General features: G+C 35.0%; 4 protein-coding genes across 6 annotated transcripts; 3 read left to right on the top strand and 1 right to left on the bottom strand.

Moving 5' to 3' along the window:
- The first annotated feature begins 1,813 nt into the window (after nucleotides 1-1,813).
- LOC110668622 (laccase-11) lies at nucleotides 1,814-4,694 on the top strand. Its single transcript, XM_021829953.2, has 6 exons — nucleotides 1,814-1,972; nucleotides 2,096-2,247; nucleotides 2,344-2,588; nucleotides 2,709-2,837; nucleotides 3,096-4,019; nucleotides 4,120-4,694. Exons 1-6 carry the CDS (start codon nucleotides 1,850-1,852, stop codon nucleotides 4,248-4,250), a joined length of 1,704 nt encoding a protein of 567 aa, XP_021685645.2. The 5' UTR covers nucleotides 1,814-1,849; the 3' UTR covers nucleotides 4,251-4,694.
- Nucleotides 4,695-4,945: 251 nt separating this feature from the next.
- On the bottom strand, nucleotides 4,946-6,918 carry LOC110668640 (syntaxin-112-like). The gene is made up of 3 exons (XM_021829969.2): nucleotides 6,704-6,918; nucleotides 6,227-6,306; nucleotides 4,946-6,116 (listed from the first exon to the last, which is right to left on the bottom strand). The coding sequence occupies exon 3, from the start codon at nucleotides 6,088-6,090 to the stop codon at nucleotides 5,197-5,199; it is 894 nt and encodes a 297-aa protein (XP_021685661.2). The 5' UTR covers nucleotides 6,091-6,116; nucleotides 6,227-6,306; nucleotides 6,704-6,918; the 3' UTR covers nucleotides 4,946-5,196.
- A 115-nt stretch (nucleotides 6,919-7,033) lies between these two features.
- On the top strand, nucleotides 7,034-9,929 carry LOC110668620 (probable pinoresinol-lariciresinol reductase 3). 3 transcript variants are annotated; one of them, XM_021829952.2, is made up of 5 exons: nucleotides 7,034-7,299; nucleotides 7,420-7,554; nucleotides 8,433-8,670; nucleotides 8,768-8,971; nucleotides 9,430-9,567. In XM_021829952.2, the coding sequence occupies exons 1-5, from the start codon at nucleotides 7,117-7,119 to the stop codon at nucleotides 9,489-9,491; spliced, it is 822 nt and encodes a 273-aa protein (XP_021685644.2). In that variant the 5' UTR covers nucleotides 7,034-7,116; the 3' UTR covers nucleotides 9,492-9,567. The 3 variants fall into 3 exon arrangements, with proteins under 3 accessions (XP_021685644.2, XP_057997300.1, XP_021685643.2); XM_021829951.2 differs by having other exon boundaries at nucleotides 7,038-7,299; nucleotides 9,503-9,929; XM_058141317.1 differs by lacking the exon at nucleotides 7,420-7,554 and having other exon boundaries at nucleotides 7,035-7,299; nucleotides 9,503-9,929.
- Nucleotides 9,930-11,738: 1,809 nt separating this feature from the next.
- Nucleotides 11,739-26,518, top strand: LOC110646797 (phenylcoumaran benzylic ether reductase Pyrc5). Its single transcript, XM_058141407.1, has 6 exons — nucleotides 11,739-12,169; nucleotides 12,254-12,388; nucleotides 12,488-12,563; nucleotides 21,863-22,024; nucleotides 25,813-26,016; nucleotides 26,101-26,518. Exons 1-5 carry the CDS (start codon nucleotides 11,987-11,989, stop codon nucleotides 25,845-25,847), a joined length of 591 nt encoding a protein of 196 aa, XP_057997390.1. The 5' UTR covers nucleotides 11,739-11,986; the 3' UTR covers nucleotides 25,848-26,016; nucleotides 26,101-26,518.
- The last annotated feature ends 328 nt before the right edge of the window (nucleotides 26,519-26,846 follow it).

Genomic DNA, 26,846 nt, shown 5'->3' with positions numbered 1-26,846 from the left:
GTCACCTGCATTCAATTTTCAAAAATAATGGATCCATAACAGCCCAACACAGGGACTCTCTAACTCAGGACAGTGGCTTCACCTTCTTGGGATGCAAGATTACAGAAATTGGAAGTGCATATCTAGGAAGGCCATGGGTGATTATTCTAGAGTAGCGTTTGCCCTATCTTACATGTTCAGTGCAATAGTCCCGGCCGGTTGGGATAGTTGGGATTCCCAAACCAAGCAAAGGTACATACACATATACAAATGTATAAATATAAGGCTTATTTGGTTTTACGGTTAAATACATCTAATAGCTATGACAGATAGTTAATATTTGATAAATTGCGATTAATATATTTTAAGTGTTTAATAAAATTATGTCTAAAATAATTAATAAGAGTATATATTATATTATTTATTTTATTATTAAAATAGACATATGATTATTAATTTATTATACCATATATAAGAATTAAAAATATAATTTTTTTAAAAATATATTTTTTTATTAATACACATAATTTTTTTTATCATATAAGAATGAATATTATAACTAATTTAATTATTATTTATAATATTTTTATATTTATCTATTATTTCCTATAATTAGTTGTTTTTTATATACATTTTTTTTATTTTTTTCTTATTGAAACGAGAAATGATCTATTTATTCCTTATTAATAAGTTGACATTTTTTATTATCCGTTGTAGTGCGGTGTTCTACGCGGAATAAAAGTGCTATGGTCCGGGAGCTAACAGAGGTCATAGGGTTGAATGGTCACAGAGCTTATCCCAACAAGAGGCTGCACCCTTCTTAACCAAGGCCATGATTGGTGGGCAAAGTTGGCTTAGGAGTTCACCAACCTACTTTAAAAGAAGCTCTACAATTATCAAGGGTCATGCTCCCAATAACTAGAAAAATTGCACACTTTTGATTGCTTCTTCTCTCTATATAATGGTTATTTATTTGATATTCATTCATTTATTAGCCCTCTTCATGAAAGAGGGAAAGAGCTGTATTAGCTCATCCAATTCCATCTGCAAATCAATGGTGGAGACGGACACGTACATGAATTTCAGGTAGAGATACATCACCCTTACTAATTAAGCAAAGTTTTAAAAGCCCAACTGCAAATTGAATTGACTATTGGCTTCATCTGTTCATGATTCAATTGGCGTAATTATAGTATTAAATTCAATTATTTATCATGAAACACAAGCCATTACTCAACAAAGATTGACCAAATACAAGCAGTAGGAAGGAGGAGGCAATTAATGGCTTTGTGGAAAAGATTCATATCAAAATAATTCTGAATACTAAAAGGTTCCAAATCCACCATTGTAAGTTATTTTAAATACAATATAATATTGAACCCATGAAAGCATAGAAGCAAGGTTCTTGATATCGACAACCAAACTGTCCAGGAAGGAATGAAAAGTAGAAGAAATCCTTACATGGTTCTTGATAGTCACCCCTGAACAAAATAAACAAGAAAGAAAGAAAGGAAAAAAGAGAGTAAATACAATCACTTTTCCTTGACGGTAAAGCTGACCAGGGTGGAAATGGTGAAGGTTGGCTCAGAGTAGCTCTCATGCTCTTACATGGCTACTATTTTAAACAAAAACATGAGGTTTTTCTGCTCTCCTCATCTCCTCTTCAAGCAGAATTAATATCCTTCAAGTCCTTATCAGCATCTTGCTTACAAGCTTTGGTATGCAAGCTATTCTTTGCCAGCTAGTCCTCTACCTAATTCAACAACAACCATCCTCTTCTAACAAACTGATATGTTCTATCTTTCGAGCACTATAAAATGCAATGTAACTTTGACTCCCTTTGTCTCATCCAACAAAAATCACACATTTCATGCCCTTCAAAATATTTAGACCCAACATGGTTCTAAGTAAAAGAGTTTATTTTTTATTTCTTTGCTTAATTGGGTTTATCTCCCCACCAGTCCAAGCTGCTGTTAAGCAATACCAATTTGATGTGAGTGATTAAAATCACTACCAATTTAAGCATACTTTTCTTTTTCAGGAGCAAGTTGTATGCGCAATTATTTCCAGATGTATTGAGCCAACTCCAATTTCTTGTTGCATTTTTTTCTTTCAGATTCAAGTGAAAAATGTTAGCAGATTATGTCATGCCAAGCCCATTGTGACAGTAAATGGGAGGTTTCCAGGGCCAACAATTTATGTCAGAGAAGGAGATAGAGTTCTTGTGAATGTGACCAACCATGCCCAATATAACATGTCTATTCATTGGTATGATTAAGAAAGTGACCTCAGGAAATATAAAACTAAAACCACCATGCAGGTTTTGTGATAATTATTACAAAGGAATGTTTTTGGTGCCTGCAGGCATGGACTCAAGCAGTTTCGTAATGGCTGGGCAGATGGACCTGCTTATATAACACAATGTCCGATCAAGACAGGCCGAAGTTACACCTATGATTTTAATGTAACAGGCCAAAGAGGAACACTATGGTGGCATGCACATATCCTTTGGCTAAGGGCTACTGTTTATGGTGCTATAGTTATAATGCCCAAACCAGGGACCCCGTTTCCTTTCCCTCAGCCTCACATGGAAGAAGTCATCATTTTTGGTGGGTTCCATACACGGGCTATTGATATAACATAATTATTTTAAACTTGTATTATTTCAAGTATATACTTATTTAACGTGCTTGGCTTTGCTAATTGCCATAATTGTTGAAATTCAATAGGAGAATGGTGGAACAATGATGTGGAAGAGATTGTTAAACAAGGGAACAAGCTGGGATTGCCACCAAATGCATCTGATGCACATACAATTAATGGGAAACCAGGGCCACTCTTCCCATGTTCCGAGAAATGTGAGTAAATTTTCGATATATCGCAAGGGTGTTTGGTTCAGCTTTTGGGATCAGCTGTTAGCTATTGAATCCTAACAGTAGTTTGATCAAATGTGTTCAGTTAGAACCTCTAACAGCTCCTGATTCCACAAGCTTCATTTCCTAACATCATTAGGATAACCTTCAACCTATGTATATTCCTATATAGCACCATTTTAAACTCATCAATGCATGTCAATACTATATGCTTGCTTTCTCATTTTCCACCTTTTCTTGCAGATACATTTGCCATGGAGGTTGAGCAGGGAAAGACATACCTCTTGAGGATCATCAATGCTGCACTCAACGATGAGCTTTTCTTTGCCATTGCTGGTCACAACATGACAGTAGTAGAAATTGATGCAGTTTACACCAAACCCTTTACAACTCAAGCAATACTTATTGCACCAGGCCAGACCACAAACGTTCTTGTTCAAGCAACACAATCGCCTGGCAGGTATTTCATGGCCGCCAGACCTTTCATGGATGCACCACTTTCCATTGACAATAAAACTGCCACTGCTATACTACAATATAAAGGCATCTCAAACTCTGTGCTTCCTATCCTTCCTCAGCTTCCAGCACCTAATGACACAGTTTTCGCCCTTGGCTACAATTCTAAGCTTAGAAGCCTAAACGCTCCACAATTCCCAGCAAATGTACCTCTTAAAGTGGACAGACATCTTTTCTACACAATTGGTTTAGGAATGAACCCTTGTCCATATTGCTTAAATGGAACTCAGCTCACAGCTTCCTTGAACAACATAACTTTTGTAATGCCTAAAATTGGCCTCCTTCAAGCTCACTACTTCAACATCAAGGGGGTATTTAGAACAGACTTCCCAGATAACCCTCCAACACCATTCAATTACACTGGTGCACCTCTTACTGCCAATCTTGGCACTACCTCAGGCACCAGGCTTAGCAAAATTGCCTACAATTCAACTGTGCAATTAGTATTGCAAGACACAAATCTTCTTACTGTTGAGTCACACCCATTCCATCTACATGGCTACAATTTCTTTGTAGTTGGAACTGGGATTGGAAACTTTGATCCTAAAAAGGATCTAGCAAAATTTAACTTGGTTGATCCTCCTGAAAGAAATACAGTTGGAGTACCTACTGGAGGATGGACTGCCATAAGGTTCAGGGCAGATAATCCAGGTATTTTCAGGCACTGAGAGTACTTTATTTTTAGTTTAACCTCTTAATCAGCAAATTATGGTATTGATTTTCTTGTTTTTCCTTTGTTTATTCTTTCTAGGGCTTTGGTTTATGCATTGTCACTTGGAGCTACATACAGGCTGGGGTTTGAAAACAGCATTTGTTGTTGAGAATGGAAAAGGCCCAGATCAATCTATCTTGCCTCCACCCAAGGATCTTCCTCCGTGTTAACAGTTCAATAACTATACTTCCAACTGATAATTTCCACGTAACAATCACTTGAAAGGTGCAAGAATTAGATTGGAGGCTAATGTATTATATGGAGGAACGGAATTAAACATTTTAATATTGTAACTAATTGAAATTGAAATTGAAAGTGAAGTTGTGCAATAAATTTCTTGGTCCGCAGTGGCCCATGTTTTAACCTCCGGGTCGAAATAGAACAATAATTAAAAATGTGTGTGATAGGCCCTCTGAACAGCCACCATTTATACTGATTTCAGCCCACAATAATTTACAGCATGTTGATACTTCGAAACTTATGCCTAGCAGAATTTGACTACAAAGCAAGCTAATGCAACAAAAGTACTCCTAAATGGTATCCAAAGCTAGCTGGTGTCCTCAGCAGAAACTTGACCCATCATTACATATATGGATGAACATGAATTTTTAGCATCTACTATCTTAAAATTGAATTGTAGCATCTACTCGCGCGATCAAAAGTACTCCTACTATATATATATATGAAGCCTTCTTATTCTTCAACTTCAAGAAGAATCAATTAGGAATACATGCGACCCAGAAACACGCCAAGAGTGGAAATGGGGAATGCAGGAGCATTCAGTGCCCAAGTCTCAATTTGCAATGACCTCAAATAAGCTTTGATTTTTCAAAATGGGTGATGAAAAACACTGTCAGTGATAATGTGCTTCAAAGCTCAAACGAAAAGTAATCTTATTCTCTTAGTTGTCCAAATATGGAATTACAAAGAAACTGTAAAAAGTGGGAGACGAAGAGATATCATCAAACACATTAATCCTAATGGAATCCATCAACCACAATAACACTCCATCTTTCATGAGAAATTCTCTATTTTTGTGTATATAATCAAAAAAACGAATCTCATTCATGCAAGCTTAACAATAAAAACCATCTATCAAAATGTCCTACAAATACTTCAAGAAGCAAGGGTGGAAACAAGAATTACCAATAGTACCAGTAAAATTAACCCAATCCAACAACCCCAATTGCTTCTCTTCTTCTTCATTTGCTTAGCGTAGTATAGCCCATTAGTCCCACCAGTGATGTAAGTCCCAGCACAAGCTACATTCTCTTCAATATTGTTAATATCATCACCTTGTTTCTCTACCAAAACAGCCATATCAAGAAACAGTTGATGCAACTCAGTCAAGCTTCTCTGTATCTCCTTCAAAGCTTCATGCCTCTCTTGATTCTCCATCACCAAATCTGTTTTACCTTCAAAAACCTTCTCTTGCCCACCTCCCAAAACCATTTTCTCTATCATTTCCTCACTCGGTTGCTCACCAGTCACATTATAGTACCTCCTTTTGAGCCCCTCCTTGTGATCTTTACAAATCTGGTCTCTCAATGATTGAAAATCATGCATCATGTTTCTTAATTTAACTCTCAAGCCATTCGTCACTGAAACACGAGTTCGATCAATGGGGCTACCTTCTTTGTAAGCCGTTGACAAACTACGATTATCCACATTAGACCTGTCAAGTGATTCCAATCTTGACTTGATAACCTTGGCTTTTCGAAGAATGGTGAACATATCTGAGTTTATTCTGTCTCTAATTCCTTTCAGCAATTTCATACTGTGAGTGGATTTTGACTCTTCATTTAGGTCTTGAAGGTCAAGGAGGAGATTGGCCATCTCTTCCATGTCAATCTTAATCGCATTTACTTCTTCAAAGAAATTTGAGAGGTTCTGTTCATCATCAGGATCTAATTGGCCCATCTCAAGGTCTGGCTCGGATTCCAGATCTTTCATGGCTTGTTTCTTGAGCTCTACGTAATTGAGGAATGATCTAGTCATTAAATCATTCATCTTTGCAATGATCTATAAATACCCACCTGCAAAGATCGCTTCAAATTCTTAGGAAATGGAAAATTGTTGATAACACTAATCAAAATAAAAGAGAAACAAGAAACCATTAACATATAAAGAAAGTTTAAAGATGTACCACAGAATCGGTCCTGAAGGAAAGATCAATTTGATTGTGGTAGTTGATGCCTGGTGATTCCTGTCTCTCCAACCAGAAGTCTGAAAATGAACAATTAAGAATTGGTTTTATTATAGAAAAACAGAATCAACTGATAAAACAATGTAGAAACATCTAAACTTTCGAAATATTGTTCTCTTAAATTAAAAAAAAAAAGATTTATCTTCCTTTTTGCCACTCGATTTTCTCTGCAACCATTAGAAACTAAAATCTAAAATGCGCACACATCATTCTTTGCTTTCTAAATTTAGTGGCCTATGGCAAATCAGAGTTCTTGAATTATAAACAAATTTCAGTAATGGCAGATTCTAAAACATAGTATAACTGCACAATATTTTCTGTCTCGAACTCCAAAATTCTCAGGCTAACTAGAAAATTTAAGAAATAAGGAAAAAGAAAAGAAAAAGACGAAAGCTGGAATGAAGCAACGAAAGAAACCTTGAAGAAATTGATGATCTAGCAAAGATAGAACAGTCTAAAAGTTTAATCTTTTCTCCAAAACAGCGCTCTTTGAGACTGAATTAGCATTCAAAAATAAAAAATTTTGAAAGAATGATGAACTTTGAGAGAAAGAGACTCTCTGCAACTTATAAAGATAAAATCTTGAGAGAGAGAGAGAGAGAAGGTCATCAATGATAATGGCTCTGGTTTCTGTTACGTTTTCTTGGGTTTTCAAATTTCAAATTTAAAGGTTTGCGCGAGGAAAGCAGTTTCGGGTACTTTCAAAAAGTCCATTGTGCCCGTTGTTCTAGTTCGTACAAATAAAACGACGGCGTACAGACACTCAAAATGCGCGTCCCTTCCCGTGAGGGTTTTGGAAAACTGAAACTAGACGCCGACAAGAGGAAGAAATGGAGAAGAAGAGCAAAGTACTGATAATTGGAGCAACTGGAAATTTAGGATATCATTTGGCACAGTTTAGCATCAAATTCAATCACCCAACTTTTATTCTTGTTAGGGACTCTGCTTTCAATGACCCTGTCAAACTACAAAAACTAAATTCCCTTTCTGATGCTGGTGCCACAGTCCTCAAGGTAGCTCTCTCTCTCTCTCTCTCTCTCTCTCTTCTCTTTTTTCTGGGTCTTTTGTTAATCGTTTATTATGGTTTTGTGAAGTAAAAAAGTATCAGTTTTTTTGCTGTTTGGGATTTTTAGGGTTGTTTGGAGGATGCGGAGAATCTAGTTGAGGCATTGAAGCTAGTGGATGTGGTGATATGTTCAATTCCATCCAAACAGGTTCTTGATCAGAGGCTTCTTATCAAAGCTATCAAAGAAGCTGGATGCATCGAGGTTGTTATAATTATTCTTATCTGCATGTCGAGGGTGATGAGGGTTTTTTCACAGGATACCCTTTTTCACTGTGGTTTACTTGTCAGTACATAAACTGCAGTGCAGACCTCTTATACTCGATTTTAGATAGGAAAACCCAAATGAAGGGGCTAGGGAAGTTTTTTCTGCATTTGTTGACAGCTCGTGGAAGTTGGAACTTGGGTGCAAATGTTAGCACTGGTGTTTCCCGTTACCACTTATTGGAAACGTTGGTCTTTGGCCAAAATCTCTGATGGAAAATTTCAACTGGCACTAATGATAACAAGCAATCTTTTTCACAAATTTGATAACTGCAATCTCTACTTCGTATTTTCTTTTTCCAAAAGTTTGATAAGTGTAGCATTCATTCTAAATTTTAAACAAATGATACCTGAAAGCGTAGGCTAATGGTAGAAACCGGTACAATTTTTGGTTTTGTAAGAAATTTGCTTGAATATGGGCATCAATCCTTGTCATTGATCTTTCTAGGTTTTCATTATAATGAAAATGGTTTTATTCAATCTTACATGGGCCTATACCCATTCTTGTAATTGATCAAAATGTACATCACCTACATCACCTGCCTGGTTTTTGTTCAATATTATGGTTGAAAGTGTATCATTTTGCTGGTTACATCTGCTTTGTTGAAACATACTGACAAGATCCATCCATCCAATGCAGACTAAGTATGAAAGAACGTTATCTGTGAAATAAATTAGGAATTTGTTAATTAGCATCCCTCTGTATGCAATGCTGTGTATACCAATTATGAATCAACATTCTACCATACAAGAATAAAAGACTCCTCAATCAAAGATTGGTTCCCTCTTTTAAATAGTTGAATGTGTGTATTGTTACAGAAGTTCATTCCATCTGAATTTGGAGCAGATCCAGATAAAGTCCAAATATCCGACATGGATCAAAACTTTTATTCAATGAAATCTGAGATTCGACATCTTATAGAAGCTGAAGACATTCCCTATACTTACATCTGCTGCAACCTCCTCATGAGTTATTTACTTCCATCACTAATTCAACCTGGTTTAAAGACTCCACCCAGGGACAAGGTCACAGTGTTTGGAAATGGGAATGTTAAAGGTCTGCTGCTCGAGTTTCAACTAAGCAATATATTGTTGATGTGGCTTTTTTGGAAGTTCTTACCTTTGGAATCCTAATAGATGCAGTTTATCTGCAGGTGTCTTTGTGAAGGTGGAAGATGTTGCTGCCTTCACCATTTGTGCAATAGATGATCCACGTACATTGAACAAGGTGTTGTATTTGAGGCCTTCAGGAAATGTCTATTCATTAAATGAGCTGGTTGAGATCTGGGAGTCTAAGATTGGGAAAAAGCTTGACAGGATTTATGTACCAGAAGACCAACTTCTTAAAAAAATCAAAGGTATTTAAATTCTTTATATTTATAACAATCACCTACAGGCTAGAGCATCTTTTTATTTTTGAGCTAATGAATTTAGTAAACATGAAAAATTACTGTCAAGATTAATTACGTCTAAGTTGCATGTTATGGCCATCAAAACTAGATGTGACTATGTGATGATAACTACTTGAACCGAAAACATGAAAATACAGGGTAAGTTTGAATGTTGCTATAGCCTATAGGAAAGCAAAAGGATGTTTGCTCTATTTAGAAGTATTTTACTTTGATCCCATTTTCCATGACATTCTGTGTGCTTAGAATCTTTGTATTAACCTTGTAGATGAAACAAGATGAGGACTTGCTCATAGTTTATGCAGAGAAGTAAATTTCTGGTCCTAGTCTGGACCAAGAGATCCAATAGAATGTGCTGTGTTCTTATCACCCTTTTCTGGTTTATTTGGTTTCTTTATGTTACCCAGATCCAGTAGCTTATTGCATTGCAGAGACTCATTTCCAGACAATCAATCTGATTTTCATATGATTGCATTGCAGAGACTCCATATCCAGACAACATGACTCTGGTCTTTATATACTCTGTCTTTGTAAAAGGAGATCACACATACTTTGATATCGAGTCTTCTGGAGGGGTAGATGGGACGCAACTATATCCACATATAAAATACACTACAATCAGTGAGTACTTGGAGACCTTAGTGTAAGAATGGAGTGATTTTGACTTCGATCTTCTTCATCTCCATGCTACCTCATTGATTTATGAGACTGTTGACTGACGTAACATGTTTTGTCTGAAGCTGATTGAAATGTTAAGAAGAAACATTTGCAGAAGGGGAATTTGCTAATTTGTGTTGGTAGAGCTCATATAATGCACTATTTGTATAACGCATAGAATGCTTGAACTGAGTTGTTACCCATAAGTATTTGTCTTTTGAAATAAAGGCCTAATCAACCTTCATAATAATATTTTCCAATTTGGTAAAAAAAAAAAAATTATTGGTCTGATAGGCAGACATTTTATTTTGCAATTATTTTAACCAAACATTATGGCAAGAGTAACAAAACATTTATTATTCTTTTTTTATAATATATCTTTTAGTAGAATTATTTTGAAAAAGCACCTTAACAAATGAGGTTTTGTGTTGAAGTAATTGGTTTTGTGTTGTTGAATGCACTGTTTCTTTTCCTGAATTAATACAAGTGCCTTTTCATCAACTTTGCATTCGGGTTCATTTGGTTTTGTTTTGGATTAGATGCTATGGATTCTTATTTTCATTTGAAGGTTTTGTTTGAAATAGTCATTCGAGTTGGTAATGAAATCAGTATATTCAGATTGTCTTGCAAATTGTTATTTTATTTTTCTTTTTAAAAAAGAAAAATTTAGCAAAACTTCAAGAATCTGTGTTGGGAGGTGAGAAAACTGGAAACGCTGGAGAACTCTATTATTGTATTTAAACTGGAAAATCCAACCCAATCATTTCTTTTCCAGGCACAAAGCAAGTCTTATTTTTTCAATTCTTCCATTTATGGGCGGCCATGGGCAGTTCAGGCCCTGAACCAATCGGACCGGCATGACCCAAAACTGATTCAAGTCAACAGTTCTGAGCCTGAACCGGCTATATGGGTGCTAGTTAGGGCCCTTTTTCAATAACCAAATCTAATTAGGTAGTTTGAACAGTCAGCTTGGTCGGTTCAAACTATTTTCTTAAAAAAAAAAAAATTATAACATTGCTAGAAAATATCACTTGACAAAACTGAAATCGAATTAAAATTATAATTATCAAAAACATAAGAACAAATTAGAATTGGATTCGGTCCAATTTTGGTTCATATTATAAAAAAAATGCATTAATTCAGTCCTCATATTATGATTACTTGTTTGTATGGAAGAGAATTACTAGCAACGTACACAGGTTTGAGAATTTGAACACGATAAGTAAACATTCAACAAAGCCATCTAAATCAAGAAAACATGGAACATTAATTTCATGTAAATTCTATTATAATCGATTATATGATCATAATTATTGAATTAATTATGAAATAATTATGAAGTCCACTCACCAAATTCAGTCTCCATTAGATTTGAAATGTTAACCCACAATAAAATTAGAATATCTAACTTAAATTAATCAAATTATTATTTATAAATCTTTAAATTTCTCATAATGAATTAACTTACTTTAACTTAATTTTTAAAAAATAACCTTAATATTATAATTAATGAATACCCATATGGAAAATATTGAAATTTTCTAGCATCAATTGCTTGTATTATACATCATCAATGAAATATATTAAGAAACAAATTATGCATTTATCCCTTCTTATCTTTCTCTCTTTTTTATGAGCACAGGGTAATCTTTAATTATATTTTTTATTTCTTTTTTTTTTTATGAGCGTGATCTTTAATTATATTTTTTACTCTTTTTATTCACTTTTATTTATTATTTTTTAAAAATTATTTTATTCATAATTATTTATAATTTTAAAAAAATTGAGATGCATTAATTTTTTTTTTTAATTTTATCTTTATCTCTACTAAGCATAATTTCTCCATTAATTAGATGAGATAAAAAGTAATACTTGCAATAATTATTTTCAGACCAAAAATTTAAGTTACCTAACTAAGCTATATTGTTAAAATCATATAATATAAAAATGCTACTATGTACATGAAATTATCGTAGATAAATTTGAATTTTCTCAATTTTAAAAGCTTGTTAAACTGTATAATCTAAATTACAACATTAATTTTTATTTAAGGGGACAAAAAGTCTACTAGTTGAGAAACTCAACTCAACCTGCACGAACATGGGTGGCTTCTTGAACCAGATACGAAAGACAGAATTTTCCAATTTTCTCTATCTAATCCTGGTGGTATAGCAGTAATTTCTGAGATGTACACCTGGCCATGGACATTTTTCTTCCTATAAATCCTCTTCTCGAGCTTCTCACTCATCATCATCAATCTCTTTGTTGATCTCTGTCTGCACAAATTATCACCTCAAAGTTTCAGAAATGGCATCAAAGAGCAAGACTCTGATCATCGGAGGAACTGGGTACATCGGAAAACACATAGTGGAAGCCAGCGCAAAGTCTGGTCATCCAACTTTTGCTCTTGTGAGAGAGTCCACTCTCTCTGGCCCTGCCAAGTCCACCATCATCGACAATTTCAAAAGCCTTGGCGTCAATGTCCTCATTGTATGTTCATTCAGCAAACTTCCTTCTTCTTCTTCTTCTTCTTCATTAGTTGGCAAAAAACTAAAAATTGTGTGATCTATGCAGGGAGATTTGTGCTATCACGAGAGCTTGGTGAAGGCAATAAAGCAAGTAGATGTAGTGATCTCCACATTAGGTCAAGGTCAAATACCTGATCAAGTGAAGATCATCGCTGCCATTAAAGAAGCTGGGAACATTAAGGTATGCTCCCTTTCAGATTTTTTTTTTTTTTTTTTTTAATATCTTTTTCCTCCTGCCGGTCTAGTGGCTTCTGTTTTGAAAAATTCCTCTGTTTTCCAGAGATTCCTCCCTTCAGAGTTCGGAAATGATGTGGATCATGTCCACGCTGTTGAGCCAGTAAAATCAGCATTTGACGGGAAATTTACCGTACAAGGGTAAGTTAAAAATAAAAATTACTAAAGGTGAAAAAAAGTCAAAAGCCTAAAAACGCTAATACCAGTAGCGTTTTAATATCCAAAACACAATTAATAATAGCGTTTTGTGCGGATGGCATCCAAACTAAAAAAAAATAAAAAAAAAATTTAAATAAAAAATAAATATTATTTTAATAAATAATATTATAATAATTAATATTATATATTATAATATTTTTATTATAAAAAATTATTTTTTACTTTAAAACTAAATTAAATTTTAATTAAATAAAAAATTAAAAATATAAAATATTATTATAATAAAAAAATTAAAAAAATTAAATGAAAACCTGGACGCTACTTCCAGCTTCTTATTTAATTTTTAATTATTTTATTTTTATATTTTAAATAAAAATATAAATATTATTTTAATAAATAACAGGGATTCAACATCATCATGTTCCAGGGAGATGTGAGAAGCTCATTGTATGTGTTATGTAACTTAATCGCCTTATTAGGGTTTTTTGGGCAGTTCTTGGCATAATGACCACGATTGCCACAGATATAACACCTTTCAGACTTCTTTGTACCCGTTCTTTTCTTTCGAAAGTATCTGACTGACCTTCTTCCTTTCTTTTGCTTGAAAGGGGGTTTGAATCCAGAAGGATGCTTCTTGTAATGTGCTTTTTTCTTTGTCTTGCATTCACAATTCTTTTCCTTGCATTTAATGGCAAGGTGAGACTTTTGGCATACATTCTTCAAAGCTTTGCTGTTGTCAATGATATCTTTGAACAGCTTCTGTTGTTCGCACATTTTATCCGCATAAGCGTAGTCATTTGATGGATTTCTCCTATGGTGATAGCATTCATCGCTCTTCTGGTAGCAGCAATACTTCTATGGAGTTCTGGTTGCAATGCTTCTGGTAGGGAGGCAATATAGGTATGCCGGAGGTTGACATCATTGTAACCATTAAGCAGATAATAACGTTGAGTCATGCGCTGGTAGTGTTTCTCAATGTCTGATCTTTTCAAAGAACAGCAGCGCATATCAAAGAATTCTTGTCTTAACTGCTTGCTGTATAAGGATGCATCTCCCAGAAATTCAGCAAAGAGAGCGTTGATTGCTTGTAAGGGAGTCAGGTGGCAAAATTGAGCTTTCTGATATTCTCCAATGGAGGAAAACCAGTCTTGTAGTGTGCCAACTGTTCTAGAGATGAATTCTCTGAGTATAGCATGGGAGTCAGCACCTTCCCGGAGCATTTGGACATCAAGCCAAGCTTTAAATTCTGCAAGACGGTCTCTCCATCTTGATGGGGGAACATCATCCAAGGTGAACCATGGGCCTGAACTGGGCCTGGCCTGTTGTGGAGCGCCTGGTAGCCCAAAGTCTAGAATTGGTTCATCATCAGGAATTTCAACATGGGGGTCTTGAGGAGGCCCTGTAGGGCCTGTAGTGCCACTGGTAGAATCTGTGGTTGGTGAAGGACCTGTTTGGGAGGTCATGGTGAGGATCACCATGAGCAAAGGTCGTGATATCCATTCGTCCGTCCTCACTATCATCAGACGAGTCTTCAGAAGAATCTTCTTCTGGTTCTGGCTCAGAGGGTATAGACACCATATGCTGTGGAGGAGGATCATGATACATTTTGTCCTTCCCTTTATCAATCTTCCTTTTTGAAGGATGGGATTCTTCTGAGGAAGATGGACTCTTTTGCTCATATCTGGCAGGTGTTGGAGTAGGTCTGAACAAAGGAGATGGGTGATATGTTGGAGGTGGTTCATATGAATAGTTAAAAGGTCCAAAAGGAGAGTAAGCAGGTTCAGGTGTAGGAAGGAAAGGGTTAGAAGTTGTTTGGGCAGAGAAAGGCCTGAATGGGTGAAAGAGACTGGGCTTCGTGGCTTGTGCAAGTCTGCTTCAACTTGGGCTAATTGTTTCTTCAGCCTTCTTATTTCCTGTTCCTTTTGATTGAATTCTACACCAAATCTCCGTTGCTGGATCAAAGCCTTCAAATCTCTATCAAGCTGGGTAATTCTGCTTTGGAGATCCTTATACATGTTTTGGGCAAAAGCAGTGAAGGAGTCAATCTTTTGATCAACATGCCGAGTCCCGTGAGGACCTGGTCAATCTTGGAATCAATACGCTGTAGCGTCTTATTCTGGACAGCAGCATTCTTGGTTTGCCAGTTTAAAACTTCTTCAGCTTGAGTGATCGGGGTTGTCTGACCTTCACTATCAACCTTAGTTGAGTGAATGAAAGGTCTGGTGGAGATCTTGGTCTGCTGGTCATCACAGTGCTAATGGAGGAAAATCTGCTTCATAGGAGGCAGGTGAAAACATCATACAAGGTTGTACTAGGGGAAGTGCAGGAGGAGGAGAAGAAACTGGTTTAAGAGGGGGTAGTTTCTTTCCTTCCTTTCTGATGATCTCAAGGGCAAGCTCATAGATAGGAAGAGGCTTCTTCTGTTTGGTTTCCTCATGGATACCAATCCATGGGCTACTATCTGGATAGTCTCTGCTGAGAACTTGTTGTGGCTTGCAAGAGGCTCTTCTTGTTTGTTTGGTGAGCTTCCTCCAATTTTTATCAGACAGGGGATGGTCATATTCATTTTCCCAGTAATTGTCTTGACAATCACAATCTTCATCACATGCTCCAGAACCTGGGAGATCCCAGGGGCAGTGACCATCTATTTTCTGAGGATAGATGTAATGATTGTCTGGTGTTACTGCTCCAATGGGATAGTAGTCTTGCTCCTTTTCTAATGGCTGGACCATCATGGTCTGGAATACAGGCAAAGAGCCTGTAGAATGTCGAGGAGGTTGAAACGTGGTCTGCACCGTTCCATCAGGGTTTCTTCTGAAAGAAGACTCAGTAATCTGGATTGGCTGAGAGGTTGAATGAAGCCTTTCATAATTGGTTAACCAATCCTTTGGAATGAGCTGTTCAAGCTCATTTCTAGGCAGTTGCCTAGGTATCTGAACAATTGTTGGGGTGGTTTCAGTATCAGCCAATACAAGCAGAGCATCATTGGAGACAGATGGCTGTGAAAGATCTACAGCATGATCTTGCAATCTGTAGATGATTTGATGGTGTAAGGTGGCCATCATCGAAGAGGTCACCTGAGCAGCGCCAGTGAGTTGAACCTGAACTTTAAGGGCAGTGCTAAGATGTGGATCTCTTAGCGAGAGATTATAGTTTGGGAAGAATGTCAACACCATGCTCCCAGCATGCAAAGTGGTGAGGCAGGTTCCTATAACCGCATGTTCATACTGCAGGAATCGTGTATCAAGGAGAGACACTCTAGTCAGAATCGGAAGACCTCGCCTCCCATGTAGATCGAGGATAAGTCGCATACTCAAAATGAAGATGAGAAAACCCTTCTTGTCTCCATCCGGGATGAGTCATGAGGGATTTCTAACGCCACATATTGTTCAACAGATGAACTCGAGAGAGCATTGGTCCATTCTGAGGCTGAACATATTCTTTTGACAAAGATCTTCGAGATGAAATGAGAGATCTGATAGATCTGGTTAAAGATCCAGATCGTCTATAGATGTTGTATGGACTGAGAAGAGGAAGGAGGGATTCTCCAACCTGAGCATCTTCGGGTAAAGTAGATATTTCTATGAGATTATCAATTCTGGAGGATAGTGTTCTTCGAAGTGGTGAAGAGAAAGAAAGAGAAGAAGTGAGGTTAACAATCTCTGAGGGAGAAGGGGTTTGGAGATGAGTTTCAGAAACAGGGTTAGGTGTTTGACAAGCCATATTTGGTACAGCTAGTTGTGGCCAGAGATCGCTCTACCTTCTAAGAAGGAGTTAAGCGATTCGGTTTCACCGATATACCAAGATAAGAGAAGATGGCGTAAAACAAGGATACAGAAATTAAGAGAAATACAAGAGTTTGAAGATTTCTCCCCTACTTACCAATGAAGTATGTATAATACAAACATAACCAGGCTCTGATACCAAGATAAGCCGGGAGCCCTTACCACACATATAATGAACTCATGCTATGCCTCTTCCCTCTCCATAGGTACTCTGGTCAGTGCCCTTTTGTTCATTACACATGTGATAACGGACCGTCGCACCTTAATGTCAAAACAAAGATATTTCGATACAGGATCCTCTTAAAGAGGCAAGTGTAGAGCATACGTATCTCTGATTATAAGAGTATGATACACATTCAAAGGTTTTCGGAGAGAAGGAGAAGAGTTTAGAAAGCCATAGAAGAGAACTTCAGAGGATATTATTAAAAGGGAACTAAGTCTGATTACAACTGAAGAGAGCAACTCCTTATATAGGCGAGGAGGCTCTTGACATTACAGGCAACCGGTTAGAAACTGGCTACCGACACTCTTAAAGCAACATAAATAAAGACAAACACACATTATTACATTATTGACAAACTTTTGCTTTTATCAAGGAGTGGTGGACAGATTGAGGGTGTCAAAGTCAGAGTCATCAGAGTCGATTCCAAAAAAGTCCTTTGGCCACTGTTGGTGAACAGGAGATGGTGGGTCCGCACTCTGAATGGCATCTCGTGACTCTGTGTCAATTGGATCCTGAGAATCTTGCCACATGGGATGGGTCCAGTCAATAGGCTCATCAGTGAGGGATCGGATGGGACCGAGTGATGTACAACTCACATGGGTAGGCACTAGACAAAAGTAACTATTGATTTCACAAAGGTACTCAGCTAGTTGTCTTTTCAAGGGTCCCATGGCATCTTTGTCAATAATTGATCCTTCGTAGGTCCTCCATTCGTATTCAGTGATTCGGGTCCAGAGGAGTCCATCTGCCTTCTAGAGAAAGGCACGTGAAAAATGAACAAGGTCCCGATGTTGAAATGAGTAGCGATGGGCCTCTTCTATTCCATGGGTGTCTATGATGCGCTTCAGTCAGAGCGCCATGCTGAAATGGGCTTGAACCATTCTAGAAATCTGGACAGGAGAGTCCTGTTAGTATTGTTCATAACATACTGATACAGGGCCATGAGGGGGAATTCCAGTCCTGTGGAATAGAGTGTAACCATGCACCAGAGGAGCCATAGTTCTTCTAGGATGAGTTCTCTGCCAGGTTGGATACTGAAACAGGTGAGGAAAGGGTTATCAGGGATAAAGACAGTCGAGGAGGGGAGTAATCCCCTTAGGGTGTTTCTTGCACTCAGGTAGTGAAACAGATGATCCCTTGCGAACTTAGCCATTTTTGAGATAGGCTGGTTTGGTGAACATCCAGGGGGAAAACTGTCTGGAGTAGGAACCAGGAAATTGTGCATTGGAGCTGGAGTATGTGGAGAGGATGAGGATGATGCCATGAGGATCAAGGGGAGTGAAGAGGAAGCTTGGATTAGGTGAAGGATTTTTGGCCTGGATAGGAGGTCAGGAACCAAGTTGTGCTTCCCTTTGATATGCTGGACTGTGAATTTATACTTGGCGAACCAGTCCTTAAGCCTCAGTAATTGTGGTTCAGGAAGAGACTTGTTTTTGAAGTCTAGAACCTTTGGGAAGGATGAGCTGTCCATGACCACAGTGAAGTGGTGGCCAATCAGATGAAATTCGAATCTCTTTATCCCATTTTTGACAGCCAATATCTCTTTATAGACTGAATGATAATGTTTTTGAGGTTCTCCACTAGCATGTCCGCAGATATGCTTTTCTCCTTGAATTTCTTCGACGAGGACTGCACCCCAGTGGGTGTCACTAGCATCAGTCTGAAGGATGCGGCATCCAATGCTGGGAATCTTTAGTGGTGGCGGGTTTAAGGCCACTTCTTTTAATTTTTTGACTGCACATGTCTGTTCTTCCCTCCATGGTGGGGGATCCTTTTTAAGCATCTTTGACAGCTGGCAAGTGTGGGCGGCCACATGCGGGATAAACTTCCTGATGTAATTGATAATACCAAGGAACTGTTGTATTTATTTTACTGTCAAGTCCTCATCAGGAAACTTCAGTAATTCTTCTGCAATGTGAGGTCCCGGTTGGTATTTTCCATCCTTGAATTTCATTCCAAGGAAGTCGATGTCAGTTTGGGCCAGTGAGCTCTTCTTTTCTGATAGCATAATTCCATAGGAATCCACCAGTTGTTGGAATGTGGAGAGGAGTGTCCTATGGGCCGTAACATCTTTGGAGAAGAGAAGGATATCGTCTATGTAGATAAGAGCACTGTGTAGTATGGGCTCAAATATCCTTGTCATGGCCTTTTGGAAAACTGATGGGGCCGTCTTAAGGCCGAATGGAAGGACTCCCATTGGTATTGGGCCAGGGAATGCGTATGCGCCTTGGGCCTATCAGAGGGGTTAATACCCAATTGCCAAAAATCAGCTTTGAGATCAAACTTTGAGAAGATATGGGCTTCATGCAGTTGAGTGAACAAGGCCTCAGGCTTTGGTAACGGGAATTTGTCATCTTGAAGGAAGTGGTTGAGGGGCTTGTAGTCAATGACAAGCCGTTTCTTTCCTCTTAATCGCTCAGATCTTTTTTCAACATAAAAGGCCTGGCAGGCCCACTGAGAAGAAGTGGGTTCTATGAGACCTTGCTGGAGGAGCTGTTTGCATTCTTCTTGGGCTAGAGCCAAGTCTGTAGGGTTCATCCCCGGGTGTGATGCCTTTGTCGGATTGATATCTTCATTAAGCTTGAACGGAAGACTGACAAAGAAATCCGAATTCTGCCACAGGGGGTGGCGATGATGAAAATGTGCATGGGAATCAGCACAGGACCGTAAGAGCAGCTCCTTGTGTTCTTGGAACTCAGCTGAGGCATCAGCCAGAGAATATAACCTTGGGACAGAAGTAAATGGCTGAAAGCTCCTCTTATACTTCAATCCTGTAGGGAGGATCTTTAAATGCTTCGCCTGTTGGTACAAGTCAAAGCCTATCAATAGATCCTTGTCAGGAAGATCCGACCCGATGACCCTAGTCCAAAGGATACAAGTGGGGAAGAACTGGATTCCAATTGGGTGCTTAGTGATAAGGCTAGTTTTGAAAACATTTCCATCTGCAGCCTTAAAGTATTCTTCATGAGGGACCCAGTATTCTGAGGGTAAGATGGCTGGGTTCATCATGCTTTTGTGAGCCCCGGTATCCAGGAAGCCAATGACACTAATGGGCCGTTCATACTTACTGGGAAGAATATGGATCGGGACTAAAGGAATTGGAATAGTGTCTGGGCCATAGGTGGATTGGGAGGATTGGATATGTTGGGCCAGGTAAGACGGGTAATGGGCTTCAGTGTCTGAACTGGATTCTTCTGAAGTGAATGAGTAATCTTCTTCTGATCCAGTGTCTAATTTTTTATTATAAAAAATTATTTTTCAATTTAAAATTAAATTAAAAAAATATAAAAAATTTGTAATTTAATTTAATTTTAATTTTTAATTTAATTTAATTTTTAATTGAAAAATAATTTTAATTTTTTATTTAATTAAAAATATTATTTTAATAAATAAAATCATAATATTTAATATTATACATTATAATATTTTTATTATTATAAAATATTATTTTTTAATTTAAAATTAAATTAAATTAAATAAAATAAAAAATAAAAATAAATAAATAAAAAGTTTAAGAAAAATTGGACGCTACTATAAGTAGCGTCTAATTTTTCTTTTAATTTTTAATTATTTTATTTTATATTTTAAATAAAATATAAATATTATTTTAATAAATAAAATTATAATATTTAATAATATATAATATAATATTTTTATTATAAATATTTTTTTTTAATTTAAAATTAAATTAAAATTTAATAAAATAAAAAATAAAAAAAGAATAATTTAAAAGTTTAAGAAAAATTGGACGCTGCTATAAGTAGCGTATAATTTTTCTTTTAATTTTTAATTATTTTATTTTATATTTTAAATAAAATATAAATATTATTTTAATAAATAAAATTATAATATTTAATAATATATATTATAATATTTTTATTATTATAAAGTATTATTTTTTAATTTAAAATTAAATTAAAATTTAATAAAATAAAAAATAAAAATATATAAATAAAAAGTTTAAGAAAAATTAGACGCTACTATAAGTAACGTCCAATTTTTCTTTTAATTTTTAATTATTTTATTTTGTATTTTAAATAAAATATAAATATTATTTTAATAAATAAAATTATAATATTTAATAATATATATTATAATATTTTTATTATAAATATTATTTTTTAATTTAAAATTTAATAAAATAAAAAATAAAAAAAAAATAATTTAGAAGTTTAAGAAAAATTGGACGCTACTATGAGTAGCGTCCAATTTTTCTTTTAATTTTTAATTATTTTATTTTATATTTTAAATAAAATATAAATATTATTTTAATAAATAAAATTATAATATTTAATAATATATATTATAATATTTTTATTATAAATATTATTTTTTAATATAAAATTAAATTAAAATTTAATAAAATATAATTTATTACTTATATTAGCGTCCAATTTTTCTTAAACTTTTTAATTATTTTTTTTTTATTTTTTATTTTATTAAATTTTAATTTAATTTTAAATTAAAAAATAATATTTGATAATAATAAAAATATTATAATGTATAATATTAAATATTATGATTTTATTTATTAAAATAATATTTTTAATTAAATAAAAAATTAAAATTATTTTTCAATTAAAAATTAAATTAAATTAAAAATTAAAATTAAATTACATTACAAATTTTTTATATTTTTTTAATTTAATTTTAAATTAAAAAATAATTTTTTATAATAAAAAATTATAATATATGATTTTAATTATTATACTATTATTTATTAAAATAATATTTATATTTTTATTTAAAATGTAAAAATAAAATAATTAAAAATTAAATAAGAAACTGGACGCTACTTACAGTAGCGTCTAGGTTTTCATTTAATTTTTTTAAATTTTTTATTATAATAATATTTTATATTTTTAATTTTTAATTTAATTAAAATTTAATTTAATTTTAAATTAAAAAATAATTTTTTATAATAAAAATATAATAATATATAATATTAATTATTATAATATTATTTATTAAAATAATATTTATATTTTATTTAAAATATTAAAAAAATAAAAACAAAAGCTGGACGCTACTTATAGTAGCGTCCAGCTTTTTTTTTTTTTTTTTTTAATTTGGATGCCATCCGCACAAAATGCTATTATTAATAGCGTTTTGGACATTAAAACGCTACTGGTATTAGCGTTTTTAGGCTCTTGACTTTTCTCACCCTGATCTCGTAAATTTTTCATACCGCACCCACTTTTAGTAATTTTTATTTCTAACTTACCCTTGTACGGTAAATTTCCCGCATTTGACGATAGGGTTAAAATCCGACGAGCTATTGAGGCTGCGGGAATTCCATACACCTATGTGGTTTCCAACGTTTTTGCTGGGTATTTGCTTCCGAGTTTCAACCAGGTTGGAGTGACAGCTCCTCCAAGAGATAAAGTTGTCATATTGGGTGATGGAAATCCCAAAGGTAAAAAAATGAACACTGAATTTCGGTTGTGATTAATTAGCCTGATATGAATTTTCTAAGGAAAAATTGTAACACCCCTAATTGCATAGCCAGGTATATTTCACTGTTCCGGTGACTGGTATCGGTCCGGACAATTAAGGGGATTAGAACCACACTTAAAACAACTAGAGAAGCTATAAACACAAATAATTAGTAATGTCCAATTAGTTAAGTATAAACAAGAAAAACAAAACATAAGAAGTTAAACGAGCCGAGAGTCACAGCGATGGGTGACCTTCTCGAACGATCACAAGTCGCTTTAAACTCAAATTTCAACCGTAAAAAGTGACGCCATGATCCTTAGGACCCTTATGAACACTGTGGAAAAGAGAAAATCACGAAAAAGAACTGTTAAGCCAGTCAAATAATTAGGTCAGGGAGCCGGAAGAAATATTGGATTATTTGCAAACCGGGATGAACCGGCGAGGGGCAATTTAGTCAATTGACCCCGAGAGCTGACTCCTGACCGAACTGTCAAATAAAATCGGAGAAAAAAAAATTTCGGAATCGAGAATTAAATTAAAGAACTAATAGAAAAAAAATAAATAGAAAAAAAAAAGAGAAGATGGAAAAGTCAAAGGTGATGACATCATGCATGATGTCATAAATGATTAATTAATTTATTTTATTAATTTGGGATTTTTGGTCTTCAAAAAGGGGATAAGATTAAAGAAAATAAAATAAAAAAAAAATTAGAATTGTCTTCTTCCTTTCCCTTGGTTGCCGCCCCACTTCCTCCATGAATCTCCATGGAATTTTCTTCCTTTAAGCTTACACTTAAGCTTAATTCTCTTCACTTAACCTTCATAACTCCCTTAAATACCTCACTAGAACTTGTAATCTCAACTTAGGAAGAAGAGTATAAGAAGAAAGAAGGGCTAAAGCTAGAGATTTGAAGCTTTAAGTTAAGGTTAGTATGTTAACTCCTTATTTTTCCATTTAAATGCATAATTAGTGTTTAAAATCAGCTTAGAACTTGATTAAATGAAACAAATATGGGGGAAGGACCCATGCTGAAATTTCGGCCTGGTTGAAGGGAGTATGAATTGCATGAATTAAATGAGTTAGAATGAGTTTCAAAGTCTTAATTAGTTGAATGATTAGCATTAAAACCATTAAATGTAGTTAAAGGCATGAGATGAATGAGTTAGGGTTTGAATGTTAGGGTTTGTGAACCAAATTTTGGAGAAATGCTTAAATGATGACTTTGACCTATTGTGAGCTGAAAAATGGTCAATAATGACCAAGGGAGATGTGTGGGAATTGTTAGAATGGAAGACAAATTCGTAGGTTCCAGCAGCATGACCAAACCAACTTTGAAGGACCAAAACGGAAATTTTACAAGTCCAATTGATATGCCACCAATTGGAGATGAAAATAGACATAAAATAGCACCATTTTCATCGAGGAACCATGGCCAAAAACTGACTAAAACTTAGTGAACCAATTGACCAAAGTGAAATGAGAGCAGGCTGCCACTGCACCAAACTGACCAAATGAACAGTAACTGTTCATTTGGTCATAACTCGAGCTAAAAAGGTCAAATTGACCTGAAATTTTTCTAGCAATTAGATAAGATATAGACCTAAAACTTTTATGAAGAACACAAACCCAAATTAGGCCATTAACCCATTCAAATTATTGAGCAAAGTTGAGTTACCAAACCTGCAAAACTGCAGAATTGCCATTTGAGCAGTAATGTTTGAATGGCTATAACTCTCTCTAGAAAACTCGGATTTAGGCGATTCTTGAACCGATGGAAACATAAGACATAGTAGAACATTTCATATGAAGAAATTTAGACCAAATTATGAACTTAACTTGATCAAATTACTGAACAAAGTTGGATAAAAAAATCTGCTAGAACCAGAATACCAGTATGAACAGTGCACGTGAACAGTAATTGTATTTTGGCCATAACTTGAGCTACAAAACTCCGATTGAGGTGATCCAAAAATGAGAATATACTTAAGACAATAAGGAACATTTTCTATGAAGGAAGTTTTGCCAAATTCCAACAGTAGATTGACCAATGGAACAGTGCAACTTCGGAGCACCAAAATCGAAAATTGGCAATTTTGCCAAAATGACCTAAGCTTTGAGAAAATGACCAAAACCAACAAGTTTAATGACCAAAATGTGGTATGTGGGTGAAGTTGGAGTTCCCATACCTATTAATCCTTAAAAAGTCAACAATTTGACTTGAATAGTGCAGTAAATAGTAACCCGAAACACAAAATTTCCAGAACGTCAAATTTAGTACATTAGAGCTAGGTAAAAGTGAAGCTAAATTTATTTTGGATTTATGTTAAGTTATAGTACTGAAACATTATAAAATTGTGTGTTTCAGTGGAAAAGAATACCGGGACAGAACCCGAGGAGTCGAGTCAAGGCCAACAGGCGACTCGTGTGAGGTTTGTGCACAACATCACTATGCTTTAAAATGTATTGATAAAGTGAATGAAATATGTATTTTACATTTGCTTCGAATTATTGAAAATTTATTTGTGACATTAGTTATGATGTTTTGACTTAAATTGTTGAAAGTTATTGTGTATATTTGAAATGACAATGTTTAGCAAATTGTTAAGATAAGTTTTGAAACCACAGTGTCATGACCATATATTTGAACACCTCACTAGCATGACTAGTGGGGGTAATTTGTTTCGAATTTTGATTCCTTCTCTGGAGAAGTGTTGAGGTGTGCCAGTAGAAGAGGATGTGAATGGATATCCATATATTTGAGCTAACTAGCCTTGTGATGTGATTTCTCTTTAGCCTCTGGCTAATGAGATTCTATTTGTTTCGAATGGCATGATCTAACTGTGGGTTTTATGAAATGTGTTTTGATACTTCGAAATGAACTTGGTTTGCATTAAAATTTCATAATTCACGTTTTGTGTTTAATGCTCATATTTAGTCAAATTTTTGAATAACTGTGATTTATATTTTACATAAAGATTATTTTAGTATGTTGTGCACCACTGAGTCCTAGTACTCAGCGATAGCTTCTATTGCTGTCGCAGATACAGAGACTAGAGGAGCAGCAGACTGAGCTGCTGAGGATTGAGGATCGTCCTGCTTTGAAGTTATCGGGTATAATTTATACCCTGATCGTAAATATTTATTTTGATGTATGTAATGCACAGAAATGTATGGACATGTGAAGATGGGTTTTGAGCAGCTTGTACAAAATCTGTATAAAATTTGTAATAAACTTTAGTTTGGATTTTCTTAATGTAAATTTTTGTATGATGTATACATAAATTGTTTATCTTTAAAGAAATATGAATGTATGAAATTGATTGACTGTACCTTGAGGACTATTGAATTTTGAACTTGAGAAATTTATTGAAATGATTGTGAAATTGATTGAGTTTGATTGTGAAACCGAAGTAGTGGTTGAGAAAAACTTTTAGAAGTGCTTTTTACAGGTATTTGAAGAACTGTTTTCTTAAAATACAGAGGAAACTCTGTCAAAATTTTTATAAAATTTGCGGAAAAATAAAATGAGCCAAAATTTCCAACTAGCTTTCCACTTAATTACATGTTTTAAATACTTATTAGAAATGCTCACCACTTATCAAAAATAAGAAAATTGGTTTAAAATCCTTTGTAGGGTACTTAATGAGTTATCGGTAGATGAAGTTCGGTAGTTCATTAGGTATTCTATGGGATCATGTTATACCTTACAGAGGGGTAAGGTGTGACAAAAATCATAGTTGGTTCCTTCTTTAATTGATCTGCAGCAATTTTCAACCAGGAAGATGACATAGCCACCTAAACTATCAAAGCTGTGGAAGATACAAGAACCTTGAATAAGATCCTCTATATTAGACCCCCAGCCAATATCTATTCATTCAATGATCTTGTGTCCTTGTGGGAGAAGAAGATCGGCAAAACCATTGAAAGAATCTATGTTCCTGAGGAACAACTTCTCAAGACCATTCAAGGTTCATCTTCATCCTTCTATTAGCCACATATTAGATAAAATTTAAACAAGGTTGACATTTTTGTACTTGGTGGGTGTGTTGCAGAGGCGGAGTTCCCATTGAATGTAATATATGCACTTGGACACTCAGTGTTTGTGAAGGGAGATCAGACCAATTTTGAGATAGAGGCATCATTTGGGGTGGAGGCTTCAGAGCTTTACCCTGAGTTCAAATACACTACAGTGGATGAGAACCTTAATGTCTTTGTCTGAGTCTGAGTCTCAGTCCTTTCTAGTTTCTAAATTATAAGTCCATTCCCATCCATCAATAACCATGCAGTTCCCTTCTTGGACTTCCTATTGCGAGTTGTTTTTTAATTAATTAATTAATTAATTGATGTTTTTGGCTTTCATTGGATTCAATCTTTTCAATGCTCTCTGTAAAAAGGTCTCTTGCATATCTTTGTTTAGGCAACATTATTTTTCAGATCAATCGGTTCATGTCCGGAAAATTCTTCTTTCAATTTAGGGTCTGTTTGGATGGGGTGAGAGAAGGTTAATTAATGGGAGGGTAAGGGAGGGTAAGGAGGGAAAAGGGTAAGGAGGGTTACAATAAAAAAATTCTCATGTTTGGAAAGAGGTGAACTAATGGAAAGTTAAGAAGAGATAATGCTCATTCTTTATGTTTGGAAAGAGGTGAAAGAAGAGTAAATAATTATTAAAATTATAAAAATATCATTTTCTATTAGATAAAATTTATTCTTTATTTTTTTTAATATGCAAATTAAGGCTTTTTATTTTTAGTTTAATGGCTTATAATTTATATTTTTTATTGTCTTTTTATATTAGACC

This window comes from Hevea brasiliensis, unplaced genomic scaffold (genome assembly GCF_030052815.1).
Source record: "Hevea brasiliensis isolate MT/VB/25A 57/8 unplaced genomic scaffold, ASM3005281v1 Scaf1, whole genome shotgun sequence".
NCBI classification, from domain to species: domain Eukaryota; kingdom Viridiplantae; phylum Streptophyta; class Magnoliopsida; order Malpighiales; family Euphorbiaceae; genus Hevea; species Hevea brasiliensis.
Note: the sequence above shows the minus strand (reverse complement) of the source record. Positions and strands in the feature narration are given on the sequence as shown.

Coding starts and splice junctions, on each gene's coding strand:
- LOC110668622 (XM_021829953.2), top strand. CDS start 1,850: ATGCCCTTCAAAATATTTAGACCCAACATGGTTCTAAGTAAAAGAGTT. Junction 2,838..3,095: donor CTTCCCATGTTCCGAGAAAT/GTGAGTAAATTT, acceptor CTTTTCTTGCAG/ATACATTTGCCATGGAGGTT. Junction 4,020..4,119: donor GTTCAGGGCAGATAATCCAG/GTATTTTCAGGC, acceptor TATTCTTTCTAG/GGCTTTGGTTTATGCATTGT.
- LOC110668640 (XM_021829969.2), bottom strand. CDS start 6,090: ATGAATGATTTAATGACTAGATCATTCCTCAATTACGTAGAGCTCAAG.
- LOC110668620 (XM_021829951.2), top strand. CDS start 7,117: ATGGAGAAGAAGAGCAAAGTACTGATAATTGGAGCAACTGGAAATTTA. Junction 8,671..8,767: donor TGGAAATGGGAATGTTAAAG/GTCTGCTGCTCG, acceptor GTTTATCTGCAG/GTGTCTTTGTGAAGGTGGAA. Junction 8,972..9,502: donor ACTTCTTAAAAAAATCAAAG/GTATTTAAATTC, acceptor ATTGCATTGCAG/AGACTCCATATCCAGACAAC.
- LOC110646797 (XM_058141407.1), top strand. CDS start 11,987: ATGGCATCAAAGAGCAAGACTCTGATCATCGGAGGAACTGGGTACATC. Junction 12,170..12,253: donor TTGGCGTCAATGTCCTCATT/GTATGTTCATTC, acceptor TGATCTATGCAG/GGAGATTTGTGCTATCACGA. Junction 12,564..21,862: donor AGTAAAATCAGCATTTGACG/GGAAATTTACCG, acceptor CCGCATTTGACG/ATAGGGTTAAAATCCGACGA.